Source organism: Lipophrys pholis (genome assembly GCF_963383615.2).
Source record: "Lipophrys pholis genome assembly, chromosome: 20".
Classification (NCBI taxonomy): domain Eukaryota; kingdom Metazoa; phylum Chordata; class Actinopteri; order Blenniiformes; family Blenniidae; genus Lipophrys; species Lipophrys pholis.
Window position 1 is genome coordinate 12,660,092 of NC_137648.1, and position 20,660 is coordinate 12,680,751.

The 20,660-nt window shown below is 41.3% G+C and overlaps 4 protein-coding genes across 10 annotated transcripts; 2 read left to right on the plus strand and 2 right to left on the minus strand.

Moving 5' to 3' along the window:
* Window positions 1–699: 699 nt before the first annotated feature.
* Window positions 700–4,228, minus strand: gimap4 (GTPase IMAP family member 4; the record flags this gene model as incomplete). 2 transcript variants are annotated; one of them, XM_080489866.1, is made up of 3 exons in its annotated part: window positions 4,021–4,228; window positions 2,629–3,399; window positions 700–2,086 (listed from the first exon to the last, which is right to left on the minus strand). In XM_080489866.1, exons 1-3 carry the CDS (start codon window positions 4,049–4,051, stop codon window positions 2,082–2,084), a joined length of 807 nt encoding a protein of 268 aa, XP_080345992.1. In that variant the 5' UTR covers window positions 4,052–4,228. The 2 variants fall into 2 exon arrangements, with proteins under 2 accessions (XP_080345992.1, XP_080345991.1); XM_080489865.1 differs by lacking the exon at window positions 700–2,086 and having other exon boundaries at window positions 2,621–3,399; window positions 4,021–4,148.
* A 938-nt stretch (window positions 4,229–5,166) lies between these two features.
* Window positions 5,167–8,319, minus strand: chmp4c (charged multivesicular body protein 4C). The gene is made up of 5 exons (XM_080489698.1): window positions 7,889–8,319; window positions 6,724–6,901; window positions 6,358–6,466; window positions 5,823–5,949; window positions 5,167–5,649 (listed from the first exon to the last, which is right to left on the minus strand). Exons 1-5 carry the CDS (start codon window positions 8,097–8,099, stop codon window positions 5,588–5,590), a joined length of 687 nt encoding a protein of 228 aa, XP_080345824.1. The 5' UTR covers window positions 8,100–8,319; the 3' UTR covers window positions 5,167–5,587.
* Window positions 8,320–8,366: 47 nt separating this feature from the next.
* zfand1 (zinc finger, AN1-type domain 1) lies at window positions 8,367–13,295 on the plus strand. 6 transcript variants are annotated; one of them, XM_080489532.1, is made up of 9 exons: window positions 8,805–8,894; window positions 9,284–9,326; window positions 9,699–9,765; window positions 9,841–9,880; window positions 10,018–10,145; window positions 10,248–10,339; window positions 10,495–10,613; window positions 11,422–11,577; window positions 12,139–13,295. In XM_080489532.1, the coding sequence occupies exons 1-9, from the start codon at window positions 8,814–8,816 to the stop codon at window positions 12,313–12,315; spliced, it is 903 nt and encodes a 300-aa protein (XP_080345658.1). In that variant the 5' UTR covers window positions 8,805–8,813; the 3' UTR covers window positions 12,316–13,295. The 6 variants fall into 6 exon arrangements, with proteins under 6 accessions (XP_080345662.1, XP_080345660.1, XP_080345663.1 ...); XM_080489533.1 differs by having other exon boundaries at window positions 9,741–9,765; XM_080489536.1 differs by lacking the exons at window positions 8,805–8,894; window positions 9,699–9,765 and adding an exon at window positions 8,367–8,647.
* Window positions 13,296–13,979: 684 nt separating this feature from the next.
* maf1b (MAF1 homolog, negative regulator of RNA polymerase III b) lies at window positions 13,980–19,771 on the plus strand. The gene is made up of 8 exons (XM_080489510.1): window positions 13,980–14,565; window positions 15,546–15,634; window positions 17,359–17,490; window positions 17,576–17,738; window positions 17,834–17,955; window positions 18,250–18,369; window positions 18,475–18,567; window positions 18,650–19,771. The coding sequence occupies exons 2-8, from the start codon at window positions 15,552–15,554 to the stop codon at window positions 18,672–18,674; spliced, it is 738 nt and encodes a 245-aa protein (XP_080345636.1). The 5' UTR covers window positions 13,980–14,565; window positions 15,546–15,551; the 3' UTR covers window positions 18,675–19,771.
* The last annotated feature ends 889 nt before the right edge of the window (window positions 19,772–20,660 follow it).

A 20,660-nucleotide genomic window follows, 5' to 3' on the forward strand; every position in this document is an offset into this window, starting at 1 on the left:
TACAACAGAACTCACACCTTCTATTGCAGAGCAGTTATGGGAAAGTCGCTGAGCTGTTTTAACCTTATTTGAATCAGATATACTCTGGAATTTAATCATTAAACGTTTATTTAAAACTAAATCTTGATTCATTGACAAACCTCCCAGATATCCTCATTACAATTTTGCCCTCTGGTAGTAAATATTGCCCTCTGGCTGCTCAGCAGCCATGTTTTGAAGCCTCCCACAATCCTCAGTGCAGAGTGGTGTCCTTTATAACAGTTTGTGAACGTGATGAAATAAAGAAGCTCAGATCAGCTCAAGCATAACCAGCTCCACCTGCCTGTGCAGCGATCCCTTTATTCCAGGAAGTTTCTTTGTAAATAGATCCCAGAAGTTTCGCAAATAACTTCCTTTGACTGACGAATGGGCCTGAATGGTTCCTCGACAGCCTTCACACACCTTTCCCAGACAGTACTGATAGCAGTAGGTACTTTTTACTGCACGTTAACATGTGCACATAGTGCATGTAATCGCTAACAACTTCTTTTTTAACCAGTAGTAGTTCACTTTTCTTTGATGGTGACTGTGAGAGCACCATCCCGTTCTGGCATTCCTGGTTTGTTAAAGTTTTACACACAATTGAACAAAGATCGAAAAATATTACTTCAGCACAGGGTTCAAAAGTGAACTTGTAAATGAAGACAAGTCAAAACCGAGAGATGAGGAAGTCTTTTTTTATTGACATCTCAAACAATAAAACGGCAACTTTAAACTCAGACGGCCACAACAATGTGACAATTACAATACAAATGAATCAGCAATTTCCTTTTTCTTTTTTTTCCTTATGTCATGCAATAATTCTAGTCTCCTATGCAACAGGATCTTCTTTGTTTGGCCTGAAACCAAAATGTGTCCTGTGGTATAACTTTGGAACAAAATCTGGGACGTTCATGTCAGTCAATGCTCTTTTAAAATGTCAGTTTTAAACCACAATTTAAAAAGAAAAACATATGTACATTTTTTTTAGATGTTAGTATCATCTTTATATGGGTAAATGGAAATGATTGTGATCCTTACCCATATATAAGTCAATGTGAAAACTGTAACAGGTCTATCTTAAACAATAATAATAATAATAACAAAGTTCCACCTATCAGGTTGTTTCTGACTTCTAAACCTGAGTTGTTGTTTTTTTTTTTAAATCAGGGTGAACATTGATGTGTACCTGAATAAGGAGGTATTGAGGCTACGCCACTGACAAACCAGATGATTCAAAAGAAGACCCTAAACCCAAAAATGTTTAATCGACTAACAGCAACAAATGAAAAGAGAACAAACTGACCAGTGACAGAAATCCATCCTTGCTTACTAGATACTGGAAAACTTCAGACAATCAATCTGCGTAATAACCGATTCAACAACGCCGACGCTAATATAGTAGCTCATCTTTTTTTTTTTTTTTTCCAATAGATGAATCTATTACAAAGTTACATCAACAGATAAAAGATCTACTTGATCGAAACATAATCACTCAATAATCAATAATCAATAATCAATAACTACCTACGCAAGTGCTTCACAACTGTACACACATTACAGCGCATGAGAAAAAAACCCCAACAACATTTAGTTTGGTCACAAGTGGGAAATGTTTGATTCCCTCGACAGCAGAATATGACAGTGACAGTTTCGTAGTGCAGATCTGTCAGTGCAGAGGAGTGGAAGCATGGGGTGTGAAAAAATGATGGCGGCTTTTTGGTATATGATAGTGTTGGTTTCTTGCATCAAACTGCCGTAGAGACAATCATGTTCCTGATGCGATTACAGGTGAAAACATGACAATGAGTCTCTGGACAGCATGGGGGTGAAAAAAAAAAAAAAGAAGTTAAAAGCCCTTTGATATCTCCAGGAGGGCTGCGCTGTCGAGAATACAGGCAGTAACATGTTGGATTTTTAAAAAAACAACAATAAATAGAATAAATCACACAGAATTGTACATTCAGTAACATTTCACCCTTTTTCTGCGCCACATGAGATTTGTCACCAGGTGGATGTGAGTCGAGGGTCTCGGGAGTCTGAGGAGCCTTCGTATCGCCTCGTTAATCTGAAAGCAAAAACAAAGATCATTCGGGGTCATCAAGTCGAGAACAAAAAAAATAAAAGGAATGCTCTTTTTTTTTTTTTTTTTTTTTCAAAGCAACGTCATCGACGGTTCCAACAGGTTTTACAGCATAATTTCCAACTGGAGTGTAACTCAGTAATGAAAACATGTTCTGATTAAAAAAATCATTCATACTACTTTGGCTTTATCAGAATTTCCTCTCGTATATTAAAGTGAAAATAACCTGGGAAAAGGTTTTTCCGTGAGCCTCGGATTTCTGCTGCTGTTAAGATGCTGTTGTGAAATGTTGTGAGCCTTACCATTGAGACATTTGTACTTGTAATAAAATAGCGATAGGGACAATAGTCCTCATTTTTTCCTGACTGACGACAAAATCGTCAAATTTGAAAAGCCTGCGTGAGTGTTTGTTTACTCAGAAGGTGGCGAGTCTGTGTTCACCATGATTGGGTTAACCAGTAATAATATAAAACATGAAATTCATCATTGGACTTTTGATGAGCAGTAGTACAAAAGGCTTCACTCACTGGAAAGCGACTCCACCTGCGCCGCTTCTGACAAAGCCAGTCCAGAATTCTGTTTGGGCCGGGCCCCCAGCTCCTGCACGTCTCGGGTGGGGTTCTTGTTCTCATCCAGAGGTTTCTTCTCCCCCTTGCCCACCTCTGGAATATAGTGGCCCCCTTCCTCTGCCACCATCTTCTCCACTCTCTCCATTAAACGTCCGACCTGGGGATGCTCCCCAAAGATGCAGTTATTAATGACAAAGTACCTTCGCTTGCACTTCTCCAGCACCCACTGCAGCTCTTTGCCCTCCCTGCGAATGTACCTCTCGATGGAAATCTTTCGCAACACCTCTGCCCAGGTGAACACCACGATCGTGTGTTTCCATACGTGCTCCCCGAACAGGCTCACGTGCTCCTCGATGCGGGCCCGGTCCACTTCTGTGAACATCCCCACGGGGATGGCCAGCAGGAAGGCGTGTGGGCCCGGGGGACAGAGGGAGGCTCCCCGTACCAACTCCTCTTTGTAAGACGGGGGCGTGTCCTGGGCCGAGAACCAGCCCGGAGTGTCCACCACGGTCACCTGGCGACCCTGCACCTCCGTCTCCCTCTTGATGCAGAACTCAGCCGCGCGCTCCAGGTGAAACTCCTCCCTGCCCATGATGGTGTTGGCTGTGAGGCTCTTTCCCGGCCACCTCCAGCCCAGCACCACCAAACGGACTTCAGGCAGATGCATGGCCGCCTTGGCGGCTGCTGCTGCCTGTTTGGCCTCTTCCTCGGGTCCAGAGGCATCTCCAGCTGCGTGCAGGGAGCCAGCGGTTTCAGCATTTGAGAGGAGAAAGAGAAAGAATATTGTTGAGATTTGGATCCTTCATGATACTCAATATTTTAAAAAAAGTAGGTCAAAAACAACTGAGTGTAGCAGTCGTTGTGTAAAGGGCAGTTCATGTGAAAACAAGTACAATATATAACAACCTCGAGAGTTCACAATATCAGCACAACAATCATCTTGAGATGTATATATATATATATATATATATATATATATATATATATATATATATCACTTAAAAAAATATATTATATCAATGTAATAAAAAACTTGATTAACAGAAACTGCCATAGCTCTCCCTGGATGATGCAAGTTAAAATGAAACTGACTCTCTGAAGTATAAATCCACAGGCTTCAGCTGAAGTTCCTTGGTAATAAAGCCTTAACTGATGTTAACAACTAAAAGACGAAGTTAAATAGAGGCCATCTGTAGTTATTGTGTGTTTATAAGGCAGGTCGGTGTGAACGCGTCAAACTCCGGTTCAGTTGTTGAACCGGGAAACACTTTGTCAACTTCAGGGCCCCGCCTCGAGTTTCTCTGTCAGAAAGAAAGAAAGGCGAAGAAAACAGTAAATATAGGAACTCACCCGTCGTCTCCAGTGGATTGTTTTCTGCCATTGTGGGTTTTATTCGGGACTGTGGGGGTTATTTGTCTTTGGGCGTTTAGTCCGGAGAAAAGACTTCCTACTGATGACAGAAGTTACCGGAAACCCGCAGCGGATTTTTCACAATAAACCCGGAACCTGGACTCATTGCGGAGTCATTCAACACACAGTGAGGACACATCAACTCACTGCAAATAAACACACCAATGCAACTTCAGATGGACGGATGAGGATTAGGGTTACCTAAAAAATATTAACTAAAACTGACTTTATAAGGGTCAGAATTAAGTCAGAATTCTTAATTTATTTTGACCTTTAAAGTTGAATTCCCAGATTAAAATCTGAATTCTGAGAATAAAGTTATAATTCCAACTCTAAAGTCATTTAGTTCCAACTTTAAAGTCAGAATTCTGACTATATATTTATATTCTGGTTTCAAGTTATTGTGACAGTATTCCCACAATTTTAATTTTCTTTATCAGAATTATGACTTTAAAGTCAGAATTACAAAAATGTTTGCGTCATGGTTCTAAGAAATAAAATCGGAGTTCCGTCTTTAAACTCATAGACAGATAGGACCATCAGAAGCGGCACCAAAACATCATTCTGTATTGTTTCAGATCCCTTTGTTTCCACCATATATAATGTAGTAGTTATTAAGGTACTATAGCTGATAAATGTTTCATATATTCTTAAATTTTTCAAGGGTGTTATTAGGCAAGGCAAATGTATTTCTATAGCACCATTCAGACAAGGCAATTCACACGGCTTTACCAGGGAATACATTAAAACAAGGCAATTAGGAATGCTAAGCGATTAGGATTAGGAAACACATTAAAACAGCGACGTTGTCTCAGTTGGTCATTTCTCAATCAGAGGTTGCAGGTTTGACTCCCTGACTATCCACATGTTGAAATGGATGAACTGCGCACATTGCATGGCAACTGCCTCCATTGGTTTGTGAATGGGTGAATGTAGTTAAAGTAAAGCGCTTTCATTTATCGTTTACGATGAGTGTCTTTTGCCGGAAACTAGCAAAAAACATTTGATGCAACAAAACAAATGTTCAGCACACAACTAGTCTTATAATACACAAGAACGCCATATATTGACAGCAGAGACGACATGTCAACAAGAAGCAGGTTTTTATTGTGACAAAGAAGCAACATATGTACAACATTAAAGTTAAATCAGGCAATATTTACAGCTGCACAAAATTCTGCATGGAGAGTTTTGCCCTGGAAAATAACATTACCTGTCCAAAATTATCATTAGCAGTCTGAAAAGTAGTTTACTCAAGCAAAACAGAAAGGAAAAAGCAGTGAGACAAATCGAAAATCTTAATTCCTTCACTTTTAATATTTTTACAAATCGTAAAGAGGGACTAAAAGCTGCAAAGCAAAAAGCTTATTTTAATAAAATGGAATGCTCTTCATTTACCCCAAAAATCTTCAATAATGATACAAAAAAAGAGAAAACAAATATGATGTAGCTTTCTGGGCACTTTTTGAATGTAACATTTATTTCATGTTAACTTCAGTAAGTGTACTTAGGTTCCCCATGATGACAGCATTTGCATGTCGTCGTCCTCTTCGGCCCTTCTCCTGGTCGCTGTAAGGAAGAACAACAGTCAAACATTAATGTGGTTACTGTTCGATATTCTCAAGAAATTTTGATAAAAGGGATCAAATCAAACTCTATATCACTTTACATGCAAACAGAATGCCACCGAGTGCTTTTTGTGATTATTAATCTCATTGAATATCACAGTGTCGCAGACTTACTTGCACGCTGATCGGGCCGTAGTGAAGGCAGGTTGGCGCTTGGAACGCTGGGGAGTCCGCCCATAGTCAGCATTCCTTCCTCCTCTGCTTCATTCTCCAGCTCCTCCAGCTCAGCCAGCAGCTCATCCTGACCAAACAAATGACGAAAACAGGAAACACATCAGCACGTCACACACACACACACACACACACACACACACACACACACACACACACACACACACACACACACACACACACACACACACACACACACACACACACACACACACACACACACACACACACACACACACACACACACACACACACACACACACACACACACACACACACACACACACACACACACACACACACACACACACACACACACACACACACACACACACACACACACACACACACACACACACACACACACACACACACACACACACACACACACACACACACCTTCTCAAAACAACAGGAAGATTGTGACAAGAGATTCAACAAATGTTCATTTAGATCGAGACAGTCCAGAAATATGCACCTCGTCGTAAGTCTCGCCGAAAGGCCGGGAGATCGCCTCGCTGATCTCCTGGGCCACGTCCTGTTGGTCTGTGATGTCCGCCATGAGGTCGTCTATCTTGTTAACATCCCTGAAGATTCAGAGAAGACGGATAAAACAGATTTAACATTTTGTATTTAAAAAAAGATAAATAGAAAAAGTAAACAGTACATTCTATCATTTTATTTCAGTGAATATGGGGAGGGGTTTACATCTCGCCTTTTCTGGGGACAGACCTACTTTATTATTATTATTGTCAATACCGAAAGGTAATATAGAACCATTCACAATTTCCAATCGAACAAACGGTGAGAAACAACATGCAATTTCAATCATATTTCTTCTTACATGTTTTCGTGGACCTGCTTCATGGCCTTGGCAGCATAGCCCATGTTCTTCAGGACCTCTGTGTTGGTGTGCGAGTTCTCCAGCGCTTCCCTCTGAAACTCGATGGTGGACAGCGTGCCGTCGATCTGGGTAAGCTGCTGCTCCAATCGCTTCTTCTTCTTCAAGGCCGCCAGGGCAGCTGAGGAAGGAAAGATGTTGTTAAGTCCTTTGTGTGATCCTCACCTGTAATTGCATGTCTTTCTTTCCTCTGGCTGAGAAGCATCTGGGCGTGCACAAACAAAAGAACCATGGTTCCTCCCTGAACTATGTGGACTTATAAAGGTGAGCCATGCATAACACTAAGATAACAGATGACAATGACAAGTGCTATAGGATTCCCAAGAAGAAAAAAGTCTCTCAGGTTTACAAACATCATATACAACTTGTTGTTGTCTACAAATCAAATGTGAATAATTTACCCCACAATAACGCAATTAAATATAACTACTGCAGGTCAGTCTTACAAGTGTGTCGAAGGAACTTATCGTGTTTTAACTCATCTAAACCCTTTCAGCTGAACCTCCTGGCATGTCAAAGTCTAGAGTGTGATAAATCAAGTTGCTCATTAACAAGGTTTTCCACTTGCAATTCATACAAATGTAGATCCCAAATTTATAAACTACCCTTGTGTGAAACTACACTTTTAATTCTTCGAAGGACCCCCTTGATGGCTCTGTTCTTACTTTTGAAATGTAATGCTTTTAAAGGAAATTTGATACACTCATGCTCAGAGGGTGTTATATCAGGAAATGTAAAACATGAGTACTTCCAATGTGAAAATTTAAAAAAATAAACCGTTTAATCAGAATTTGACCTGTTCTTTGAGATGAAGTTTATGTTTCAAGGTTTTTGTATTTTGTGGTCGTGTCCAACTTCAACAGCGAGGCCTCACTTCCGTGTTTACATGACGTCATCTGAGTTAATAAGCGAGAAAACAGGTATAAATAGACACAAATTGCCCACCATAGGGAGGTAAAACAACTTTCTTAATATCAATAATATAGATTAATGTCCTTGTTTTGGATAAAAACGATTCAATAACTATTCAGAGGTCCCAGCAAACAGGCTGAAAGCATGGCCTACATGGCTGAGGACAACAGGTGCAATGAGAGAAACAAACTCTTACCTTTCTTGTTTTTAGTGCCATGCTTCTTGGCAGTGGCCAGCTCCTGCTCTATCCTCTTCTCCAGGTAGTCTTGCTTCTTGGTCAGCATTTCCTCGGTTTCCCGCAGTTTGTTGATGGCCTCCTGGGGGGACGGAGCCCCCCGAGACCGGTGGTGTTTGGACTTGGAGGAGCTGGAGGAACCCCCCTTAAAGAAGCTGGAGATTTTACTCATTTTGTCTCCCTTCCGCAGCGTGTAGACTAAAACTACGCAGGTGTGTAAGGATCACAAACTGGGAGCGGAGCTGCGGGTACAGCCGTCCAGTCTCTTGTTCCTCTGCAGGCGGGTGTGTGTTGTAGAGGGCAGAATTTCCTGCTTGGCGACTTGGTGGTTTCCATTCAGAGCAGCCAGTCAGCTTTCACCACCACACCTTTGCCTTCACTATCACCTGCGTGACGTCTGCATACCTGGCGGTCTCCTCCCTCTTCCTCTCTCCTCCTCCTCTGTGCTCACTTTACAAAGCAGAGACAACTTTTAGGCGTTTTGTCTGAGATCAATAAATTTGTTTAGTATTTATTTTAGTACCATTAAGAGAGAGCTATTGTGACGTCACTTGATATATTTAGAAAAAATATTCGTGCTAATTGTAAGACAACAAACTACAGCTCTCACACTTTTGTTGTATCTGTTTACTGCTTCACAGTTTTCTCGTTTTTCAAGCTTATTCCGCTCTTAAGTTAATGTTAATAGCACGTCTCGTTGCCATGGATACAGTTTTTGCCGTGAGTGACAATATTTTTTTTTACGTTACATATAAGTATTTCTGTTGTGAAAATAAGAAACATATATTATAGTATTACATTTTTTAAATAACAAAGAGATCTTATTTTCCTTCTTTTTTTTTAATAGTCACGTGATCACAGTGCTGAGGTCAGAGTTCGTGTTGACATGCTCGCTAGCTCTTCGGCTAACAGATGGCTGAGTTTGACATTGGAAAACATTGTCAGATCGAGGCCTGCAATGTCAAAGGTCCGTTGAAATTAACCTAAACTACCACAAATAAACAGTTTGAGGGACAGTATTACTGGGTTGTTGGGTTTTGTTTTATTTAATGGAGAAGTTACTCTCTAGCATGACTAGCTTGTTAGCCAAGTTAGCTCACAAGCTAACCGCTATATGTGACTTTAGAAGTGTTCATCTTGGTATTTTCAAAAAAGAACTCATTCTTCTTCTCGAAAAATTTCTCTAAACGAAGTGAGCAATCGTCAGCGAAGTATTACGAATCAATAACGTTGAATCCTTGGTAACTTTGCTGCTTATTTCACTCAGAATTAGAACACTGTCCCCGATTCTGTTGTGTTTATATTATATGATTTATAATCAAAAGAATAATCATACTTGGTTTGTTTTCTTTATAGATTTTCTTCCGTTTGTCTGTGACTCCTGCCATGGAGTTTTCTGGTAAGATATCGTCCTCTTTTGGTGTGAAATAATTTAAGTATAGATGCTCATTTCCATAATCGCATTGCTTGTCTTGAATTACAATGTATATTTCTCCAGTTAGAAAGTTGTAATACATTTTGATGTCTATGAAATGGTATTTTTAATGAATACGTTTATGCAGACCTACTGTTGTCTTTTTTATTTAGATAGATGAGACTGTACAATCATACACTTCCAGGCTATTTCAGCAGGATCCTGTTACCATTATCAAAAGATAGCAATTCATTTCATTAAAGTTTACAATCTGAAAAGCATTACCTTTTGGCTCCTCGTCTGTCAGTAGGCCATGTTGATGAAAGTAGACGTAATAATATGTGAATCTCACTACAGGAACCCTTAATTACTGTTTGTTTTTTACTAATAAAAACAAAGAAACACTGAAACATCCTTTGTTACTGTAAGTACAGGTATTTTTCTCTCCAGGTGGATAGCGTAACTTAGTTTGAAACATGATTTCTTCTTAATCTTATAGTCTGGAGCACAGAAGCAGAGAAGCCCACTCATGCTCAGAGGTAGGTCAAACTGTTTACAACTTAGTGTTCATGTTTTCTGATGATAGCATTGGAATTGTCATTGGTAGTTGTTCCTCTCTTTATTTTAACTATATGCCGAGTGTCCTGTTTGTCTTTGTAATCTTGCTTTTCTCTAGGAGCCCGTGAAAATGGACGTCCAGAGTGTTGGTGGCACTAAAAGTTATCCATGCTCATTTGAGGACTGTAAAGGAAAAGAACTGCTACCGGTTATATGTCCACAGTGTGAGAAACATTTCTGTTTGGCGTAAGTGTGTCCTTTTCTCTTTTGTCCTTTTAACTTTTTAACAAAGCAACAAAATTTTATGGAGCTCTACTCTTCTTCAATGAACGTGTTTTTGCGTCACAGCCACCGTCATCAAGATGATCACAGGTGCGAAAAGTTGGAGGTCCAAAAACCTCGAATGGCTGCCACCAAAGAGTTGGTCCAAAAGATTGTAGGTCAGTTGATTTCCTGTTCTTCTGTTGTTCCTAATTTGTCCCACATGGGATCAGTATTAAACAAAAAAGGCTATCATCTCTGTCATAAGCAAACAATAACCACTAAAACTTTCTTTTTTAATTGTGCGTTTAAAATCTGTCTTGTGACTGCACAGAGTCGAAGGAGGGATCCAAAAGTAAAGGGCGCAGAGGAGCAAAGAACAGTGCCACTGCAGCTAAAGTAGCTCTAATGAAACTGAAGATGCATGCGGCCGGAGACAAGGGACTGCCACAGGTAACATCCAATCCGCTCATGGCTTTAAAATTTCAAGCTTCACTTTGATTGTGGTGTTTTATGCATTTTGACGGTCTGAAAGACACTTCTGACATGTAATGACTGACACGGTTTAGAAAGGCCGAACAGCCCGATGCCTTTTGGGCCTTCATAAGTTACTTTGGATTGTCAGGGTGATATAAGATGGATTGCGGATCACTTCTTTGTAAGTGTGAAATATTAGGACTGTGGTATCTGTAAATCTGTCAGAAATTCATTGCTACAAATATTTTGGAGTAATGTTTATGATAGATAGATAGATAGATAGATAGATAGATAGATAGATAGATAGATAGATAGATAGATAGATAGATAGAAAGATAGATAGCCATTCAGTGATGCCTCAAATGATCAACAAAAAAATCCCCATTCAGATAAATAAAAAGTGATGTCATCAACCACATCTTTGGATTTTCTGTCTTTGTCTTAAAGTGGTTTGTATTAGTCTTGCACAGATACAGGATTGTGTGGAGCAGTGATTGTATGAATATATTATATTAAATAGTCTGATGGTTTGGTGGAGGAAACATTTTCAGAATGTGTTTTTTTCTGCACTGATGCAGAGACAACAGCAGGTACAGTACATGATGTAGGTGTGAGAAGTCGGTGATGAGGCTGCGGGCTCTGGTCAGACTGTCCCTGGAAGGATGGCAGGGAGGTCCTACTGATCGTTTCCTGAAGTCCTGATCACGCGCTAAGCTAGTTTGACTTTATTAAGGACCGGTCAATCTCACAGTGTTTCAAGTGCTCTTCTGTTTTTGCTTTCCAGACCGAGAGAACCTATTTTCAGGTGTATCTTCCAAAAGAATCGAAAGACTCGAGCCAGCCCATGTTCTTCTCTTCCAAATGGAGTGTGGGAAAAGTTGTGGATTACGCAGCCTCACTCGCCAGCCTCAAGAACAACAACAATCTCTCAACTGCTAAGGTAAGACGGCGTTGGGGTCACTGACAATTACAAGAAATTTTGTAAACACATTAGTGACTGATGCTGAACTCCTGATCTGCTCGTTTCACTGTACATTCTGTTTGCATCGACTCTTACTTCAATGCTTCTATCTGTACTAGAGATTGTCTGTTTATCATTAGAATTGTCCTCCATATCTACAATTAGATTAAATCTGTTTACATACTTGAAATGCTGAAGTGCCAACACTTTCCTGCTCATAGATGTAATAGCAGCAAGAAAAGACCTCTACTTGCAGGAAGCGGGTTCACCCACTGTTTTCTAATGCTGAGTATCCGTAGGAGTATCTGTCCTTGAAGCATTAACCATAATACTGCTGTGAGACACACTTCCTGTTTGTTTTTTTCTTCAGTTCTCTATTTTATTAATGGTAAAAAGTATCTCAAGAGTCTGAGTGACACTCTGAATTAAATCAGTTATGAGCCAGCTTAAACAAAGTTAAATCAGCTTCATATACACATATGCCGCTACATTAGAAAACAATATTGATGCATCTAAAGATTTTCCCCTCTGTATTTGCAGAAGCTGAGGTTATGCCATCCTCAGACTGGTGATGCCTTCCGGATGGATGATACGCTCCTCTCCCTGCTATCTCACCCAGACACGCCCCTATATAATGGGGGTAATGTAATCATGGAGTACCTGGACAATGAGTGCACGGGCCTGGAGGACGTTTCTGACTATGTCACACAGACATGACCCATCGACATCAGGAGTTAAAGTTCAGTTTACAGATGATGTGGACAACTGCAGCCACTGTTTCACTTCTTTGTAACTCACTAGATATTTTCCAAAATCATATTGAGGCAAGGAAGAATGTACATGTACCATATATGAACCCAATAAATTGCAGTTATTGTTTATTTGTTTTTAAACTAAATGCATTTTAAAGTGAAAATGATTTTGTCCATGCATTTCGATTCAATAATTCATAAACTTTATTTGCCATACATACAAAAACATGCAATTCATTACAGATTAATTTTTTGTGCAGGGCTAACAGAGCTGGGGAGATGAGGGGTCCTGTGTACAGGGCATTTAGTCGGGAGGGGGGTGCACAGGGATAAGACATTGTATGCACATACAGTATATAGATAAAAGCATGGATTTATATACACATCAATGAATAGGTTATGTATTAGACAAGTAAATATTTTAAAACTATCAAAAACACAGTGAAGAAAGCATGTACAAAAAACATCTACAACGAACACCATATACGGTACATTCCATAATTGTGAGTCCAGTTTATTATTTTGTGTCTGTTATCAGTCTGACTGCGGCAGGGAAGAAGCTCTTGTGAAAACTTGTCGTGTGTGTAAGTGTGCTGTCTGCTCTCTTCTTCCTCAGATTGTACACTGAGTGTGTCTGAGAAGTGAGTGAGCAGGGTGATGTGTGTCTTTGATTATGTTGTTTGCTTTTTTTTTTTTTTTTTAAACATTGTTCTGTGTTTAGTTGATCCATAGAAGGAAGGTCAGCCTTAATGCCTTAATGATCCCCTCTACCGTCATAACCACCCTCTGGAGATCCTTCCTCTCTGCACGGGTGTCCATAGATAAGGTTTATTCACAGCTTTAGTACATACCATTACAGTGCAAAGCCCATTCAATTTTGGTGCTCTGGTGGAGAGAATTAAACTTTTGTGGCCAAAACCATGATCTCTTGTGCCCATTCCTGTGGAACAGTTTGTCTTTTGTCAATGAATATCAATTACATAATTGTACTGAGTCATAAATGGTGCCATTAGCAATGGAAATCTGTTAGATTTGATTATATTCAGTCATTTAAAAGATCACAAGAAGTCATGCTTGCCAATCGACCCAGGTGGGACTTGAACCCACAATCCCCAGCTCCGGAGGCTGATGCCTTATCCATTAGGCCACTGGGCCCCTTTATTTTGAAAAATCATAAAAATGTCACAATCATATATGATTGCATATAGTATGTGAGTTCGATTGTGTATCCTGTGTTGGAATAGCCAACACACCTGATCCATAATGTGTCATACAGAAACTAAAACCTTATCGATGACATGTCAGAAATCAAGTTGATGTTGAATTTTTATGATCCAAATAATAAGATACGTATTGTATATGGATTTCTCAGATTTAATCCTGAGCGTTGTATTTTGTAATTGCATTATTTCAGGGGCCTGCGGACTTAAACAACTTGTAGACAGCGAGCAGCTCTGAATTTCCTCTCTTGTTTGGGCTCTTTGGGTTTCTATTTCACCCTGGCGACCAACAAGGTTTAACCAATCGGGTTATTTTCCGTTCAAAATTGACAGGTTCAACCATCCAATCAAAACAGCGAACAGACAAAAGTGGGCGGGTACAACAGACAAGCCTATATAAAACAAAGGGGGCTGGGCTTGTTTGTACAGTAGATTCCGTTGTTTAGTGGAGAATAGAGGTGTTGTTGAGGTAATCGACGATTTGCAGCAACTCTAACGCGTTCTGTTAGATCACCAGGTTTATCTAAATCTTTTACTCGGTTTTTTTCTCTCGATCGAGTCGCTGAGAAAAAAGGCGACTTGGTCCCGCTAATCCAGATCGCTTTAGTAAAATCAGGTCGAAAGGGATGCCGCTGCAGACAGACTCCGACGTACGACAACTGTCCCTGGATTTAATCTCGTCGCATTTAATCGGGAAGAGCAGTTTTTGCATAAGTTTAGAAGGCCTCAGAATAACTCCCTTTCGACCGAGTGCTTTCGGAAGATGCTTGAACGCGAGTGCTGCGAATTAATAGCTCGGCTGGTGAACTGAAGACAGGAGCGTCAACAGCAGGAAGAAAAAACCCCGAAGCTAACGGCTAACTTGACATTAGCTGGTCAACAACAAAGCGCGGCTCGTTAATCTCCGATAAACAGTCCGAGGAAAGGCTCGAGTATCAAACCACACAGCCGACCGACGTTTGCCCCGCTGGATTCTGTCTGTGCTGAAATTAAAAGTAAGTGTTTCAAATGTTTTTTTTTTTTTTTGTGGTTGCTAAATTGATGTCGCGAACCAGGAAGAAAGACGATTAACTTGGGTGGGGGAGGGGCGGCGGGTTGTGCAAGAGGAAATAATAATTTGATTTCGAAAAATACAATCCTTTACAGATGTACAGACCCTCAAACATTTATAGCTGCACTCTATTTTCTTTATTATGATTTCTATTCTTATAACGGCTGCACTGGACGACATGTCCTGGTGCCAGGTAACGGTTACCTTGGCATCGAGACGTAATCTGGAGAGATTTCTTTGAATATTTCTGCTTTAGAATAATAATGACAACCATCATAATTATCTCAGATCAGATTATTAATAATTATTAATCAGAATATATAATTCGTGACTGTTATGATTGTGTACTACTTACTTAACCTGTGAGGAACAGCTATAATAGTCATATACTAATGATCCAAGATGTACGTTTAGTGTAATTCTTTGCTTTAGTCATTGCATTTATTTTTTTATTTTTTTTAATTCTAGTTAGTAGTCTGTCACCCGGAAGCACCCTCTATGTGGCGTTTTAAAAACAATCCATTAGCGTTGCAAAACGTGTGCAAATTGTTCCTCAATTAAAAGTAATAAATGATATTTTCCTCTGCATGTCCACACATTAGACCTGTCAAGTGGACTTGCACTGGATTCTGTAAACAACGGATCATATTTAATTCGGTTTCATCAGTACACCCTATCTGGTGTCAGCAGAGCAGAAGTCAGAAGCCTCATATCCAGATATCTGGTTTTGTTGGATTTCTAATCACACAATTCCAACAGTATTAAAAAAAAAAAAGAAAGAACGGAACTTAGTTTTATAATCTCTAAGGCATGTGTTCTCACTGCCAAGAGGGTTGGGTACATAAAACTAATGAAGACCTTTGGAGTACAAGTGCATTTTGTCCTAGTAAGACTTGCTAATAGAACTTTTTTGTTGGCTTACAGACCGCAATGAAACTGTTGGAAAACTCCAGCTTTGAAGCCCTCAGCTCCCGGCTGTGTGTGGAAATGGGGGACTCTCGCATCCTTGGCAGGTACGAGTCAGAAATGGACACTAACGGACTGTAATTTGAATGTGGGGCAATCATAAATCCCTTATCGGACTGTTTCGGTTCGTCGCCTTCCAAAGAGCTGTACCACTTCAGCACAGGAATTTGTAAACAGACACACACACACAGACACACACACACGCTAATCCCTGATACGCAGACTTCCATTCTAGGTGACGGATAGCTTTACGGTTTCAGTTTGTGTCGAGTAGATTTACGGGCTTAACAGGAGCAACAGTTCTTGGGCCCTGTCATATTGTTAATGTAAAAACCATGACCGTGTTTTCTATAAGCGACTTCTTACCTGGCGGAAATTCACACAGCGGAGTGAGAGTGTGAGCGGTACGGCTGGTAGCGCACACTGCTCATAAACAGGGTAGTAGGGCGAGCAATCTGTTGCACAATATCACGATAACAAATTACTACACTGAAGTCCCACTTTCAGAGTCTGGATGGAAAGTTAATAAATAACACCAGTGTTGGGGTTTTTTTCTTTTAGGATAAGAATGATGTTACGTAAAGTTGGAGGATAGACTGTTGGTGTACTTGCATAAAGGGCAGTGGGTTGTACAGATATGCAGCCCAGCCTGTGTGGGGGCGGTGAAGCGATACTTCGGTGTCTGTTGTGACATAGAGTGATGCAGATGTAGTCAGTCTGGAGACCGTCAGGTGGAGTGTGTGATGTATGTACACATGCATGATGACACTGCATGATGGCTGAGTGCTTCTGGAGCTGCCAGGCGGAGTGTTCAGGCTGCTTAGGAGATTAGTGAGGCAGCAGGACGCGAGCTGATGGTGTACGCGTCAAGCTTCCAGCACATTTATGGTATTTCCTGCTGGCTTGTAGAGGAAAAAACTGAAATAACGTGGAACTGTATTCAGTAGCACGGCTCTTAGACGTTGCACAGTGCTTCAAATATGCAAATTTAACTAAATGGATTGAAGTGGGAATATATCAGCAAGTACAAAAATAATGGAGTGTTTGTGATCTCCTCTGAGTCCTCGGATTACCCGCAGTGTTTAGGCGGCCGGTCAGCTGTGTTGTGGTGAAATACCAGAGCATGTATTTCCACTCAGTCGTCCTCCGATGCCCCTATATTTAGACCGTCAGGATAGTCTCCCTACTGAGACCCTTTCCAATCCTGACTTGCACAACCTTTTGCTCTTATATAACCTTGAGAGGTAGGAGTGGCAAAATAAACAAGTGCACAGCACCCTCTCGCATATCGGTAGCGGCAGCGTCTGACCTAAAAACATGACGGAGCACGCAGGACATTTTAGCACCCAGCTGTCAGGTGTTCGTACAGATAGGAGTGGAAACATACGACCTCTTATCAACAGACGGGCTGCGAGCTAGCTGGATGCGTTTGGTATTTAAACTGTGACGGGGGCCTGATATGACACTCTTCATCTCAATGCTACAGTGGCCTGAAATATATTAAACACAAACGTTGGCCAATGTGTTGAATTCCTGAACTAATCCATCTAATTGTTGCAACCTCGGTAGAAAAGAATTGAATTTATGTAGAAACCTTAGATCATTTATATCGTCTTACATGCATGGGAAAATAGTTAGTTCACATATTTCTAATTACACCAACATCAACTAAATGACATCACAGAAACTCTGGAGATATTTTAAATAGATCTTTATTAAAAATTAGTTTGAAAGGTGTTTATATTCTGGCTGCTTCTTTTCTGTGTGACAGGATCGAGAGCTACTCCTGTAAGATGGCAGGAGACGACAAACACATGTTTAAGCAGTTCTGCCAGGAGGGGGAGCCACACGTCCTGGAGGCCCTCTCTCCCCCTCAGTCCACGAGCGCCACCAGCCCCTCACAGTCAGTACTGCAGCTCCTGTCTGGTGCCTGGAGGTGACGTTTCTGGCTTTGTGAGGAGTGTTTAAACCGTTTGTTGTGTCTGCAGGCTGGGCAAGAGCAGCGAGGACGGAGAAAACCCTCTGAGTGACAAGTGTTGCAGGAAGACCCTCTTCTACCTCATCACCACCCTCAACGAGTCCTTCAGGCCGGACTACGACTTCACCGCGGCACGGGCCCACGAGTTCAGCCGCGAGCCAAGCCTCAACTGGGTCAGTGCGTCTCCCTGCTGGCGGCTTCTCATCCCGACAGATGAGGGAGTCCCGCGTCCTGATCTTACTGATTACTGACCGGCGTTTGTCTCCAGGTGGCGAATGCAGTGAACAGCAGCCTGTTCTCTGCCGTGGGGGAGGTGTTCAACTCTCTGGGGCCTGAGCTGTGGAACGCCATGGACCAGGAGATCAACCTGCAGGGTTGCGACATTTACAGGTAGCAGATTGCTTAAAGTTTGAGGTGTAAGAATATCAAGCTTTTTTTTCTTTCTTATTGTAGCTTATTAATAGTCATGCATTTTTCAGATACACCCATTTTAAAATTTAATTGACAATTCTTTTTGTTGTAAATTTAAAAAAAAAATGATTTGAGCTTTTCTTTTATAGCTTGTGAGTGTGGCAGTGACTAACAAAACAGTTGACTTTATAGTCATTCTTTTAGTTGCATCTGTGTATTGCAGGAAGTTTAAATCAAAATGAAGTCTTCATAGAATGTAACTTCTGTTCGTAGCTACAACCCAGATCTGGACTCGGACCCTTTCGGCGAGGAGGGCAGTCTGTGGTCCTTCAATTACTTCTTCTACAACAAGAAGCTGAAGCGGATTGTGTTCTTCACGTGTCGCTCCATCAGGTCGGTAACTGCAACACCTCTCACCACCACTGCTCAGATCAGGTGGACATTAGAAATGCTCGAACTAGAAGAGTTTGACCACTAACAGCCTTCTTGTTTCTGCAGCGTCCTGAGCGGCTATGGTCATGGTTGTCTCGACAACGAGTTGGACATGGAGCTGGACGACGAAGAGGAGATGGACGGCTTCTGTGAGGACAGGTGAGGCGGGATTGTCTTTTGTATGACACGGCAGGGGTTTGAAGTGAATGAGTTTCTAACTCGTGGTCCTTCCTGCCCTCAGGTGCCCCAGAGCTCTGTGCGTGTAGACATCAGACACGCCTCAGCCAAAGATGATCCATCTTGGCTTTTTCCTTCAGCCATTTCTTCGCTCCATTTACTTCTTAAGCCATTGTTTTTCTTCGTGGGATGTGGCCGCCTCGTCCAAAGTCATCTTCACACTTTAGACTTAATGCATGTCCTTCTCGTCAGCCGGCGGCGGACTGCGCGTCGGTGGTAGTGAACGATCTGTGATGGTCCCTTGGTGATTCTCCCAAGTATACGTTTGTTTGTTTTTTTGTTTTTTTTTTCCACCCCGACCCTGAGCTCGAAACGTACAGCCAGCTTCTCCAAAGAGACCACTTCATGGACGCTCAAGCAGAAGGAGGTCCGCTGGAAAACAAAAAGACTGTCGAGAGGTTGGGTCGCTTGTTAATGATGTCACAAAGAGGAGTCCAGAAAACACCAGCATCTATGAAAAACTGATTGAAGTTTTGATATCCCCCACCTGGAAATGGGCCGAGTTCCTAAAGACACTGAGTGATCAGCCGAGAGCTCTTCTGTTCCTCATCATTAGCTGCTTTCTGTTGCTCTTCCCCTATGTGAAGTTACTGTGAGAACTTTTTTTTTTTTTTTTTTTCCCAAACTAAAATGTTGCATTTATTACTGAAACATCTTTACCCCGTGTGCTCGTCTGTACCTTTCTAACAGAACGAGCAAAGTCCTGGTGTCGGGGTCGCAGCTTCGAAAGCATAACTGCACTCAAGCACTCACTATAGTTCCTTTATGTGTGTTGTCTAAATTCAGTATATTTTTTTTTTAATTATTATTGTCCAGATTTAACCCCACTTATCCCTGATCGTATCATGCCAGTGTTTTTTCTTTGCCCATTACCTCGGCACAAAGGCTTCAGTGAATGTATGGTCCGGTTTAAAAGACAGAAACATGAGATTCCTTTTGTAGAAGTTGATGCTTCCCTATACGCTCTTTAAAAAAAATTAGGAGTTGTGTGTCTTTTATTAACTGCTCTGTGCTTCGTTTGATCAGCCAATATATTGCAGCTGTGAATAAAACTGGTGTTTGGATCAGAGCAGCTTCAGCGTGTGTGTCTTTCAAAACAAACGAGGGCTCTGCAACACGTTTGCCCAAAGAAACTAGATGGAGTCAGTTTGTTTTTTGTGTGAATGAAAAGGTGTTATCGCCACTGCCCGTCTTCATTCAGCACTTTTTAAAACGGGACTAAAGTCTCTTCCAATAGCACTTTCACAGCGGCCGGAAAAAAAAACCCATTGAACACTAGTCTTTGATCGTCTCTCGGTGGAGAGCAGAGCGACTTCAATTACTCAAAACCCACTGAAGCTCAATGTGCTTGATTTCCTCAGAGCTGCGTGTGACACATCTGTTTTCTCATTTCAGAACAAACTGGAGGTCACGTGTCTTATTCCCCTTCGTTTTATAGCTTAAAAATGAGTTTGGATTGCCCCCTAGTGGTTGGAAGCAAAACAAGTCATTCCCTCCCTTCAGTTATTACCTCAATAGTACATGACTGGTATATCTATTGGCTAGATTATCTTGACTGCTTTATCCAAGCTGTACTCAGGCCTCTTGTGTACACGCTCTATGGTGTGAACATTGTCCCAACAGAGAAACTCGCAGCTCAAAGTCCAAAACAAACTTTTTATTGGAAACGAAGCTGAAATACAGTACATGACCCGGACTGAACGTCGCCACACAGTATGTGATCGGTTTCCTTGCTTTGTGAGCTCAAGGTAAAAAGCCGTGAACCTGAAAGCTGCGGCGGTCTGGGGGCTGCACGCTTCACCTTCGCACTGCTGGTGAAAAAAAGAACCTTGCTCACAAAATATCCCAGAGACACAGAGGAACTCCCCCCCCCGCCGACCCCGATGGTTCAGTTCTTTTTTTTTTTCTTCTTCCTTTTTCACTCTGACTTGATGAAACTTATGCACCTCCTCCTTTTTGGCCACTGCAGAACTTGTAGATTTACAAAGTTTCAAAGTGACGCGTGCATAGATCTG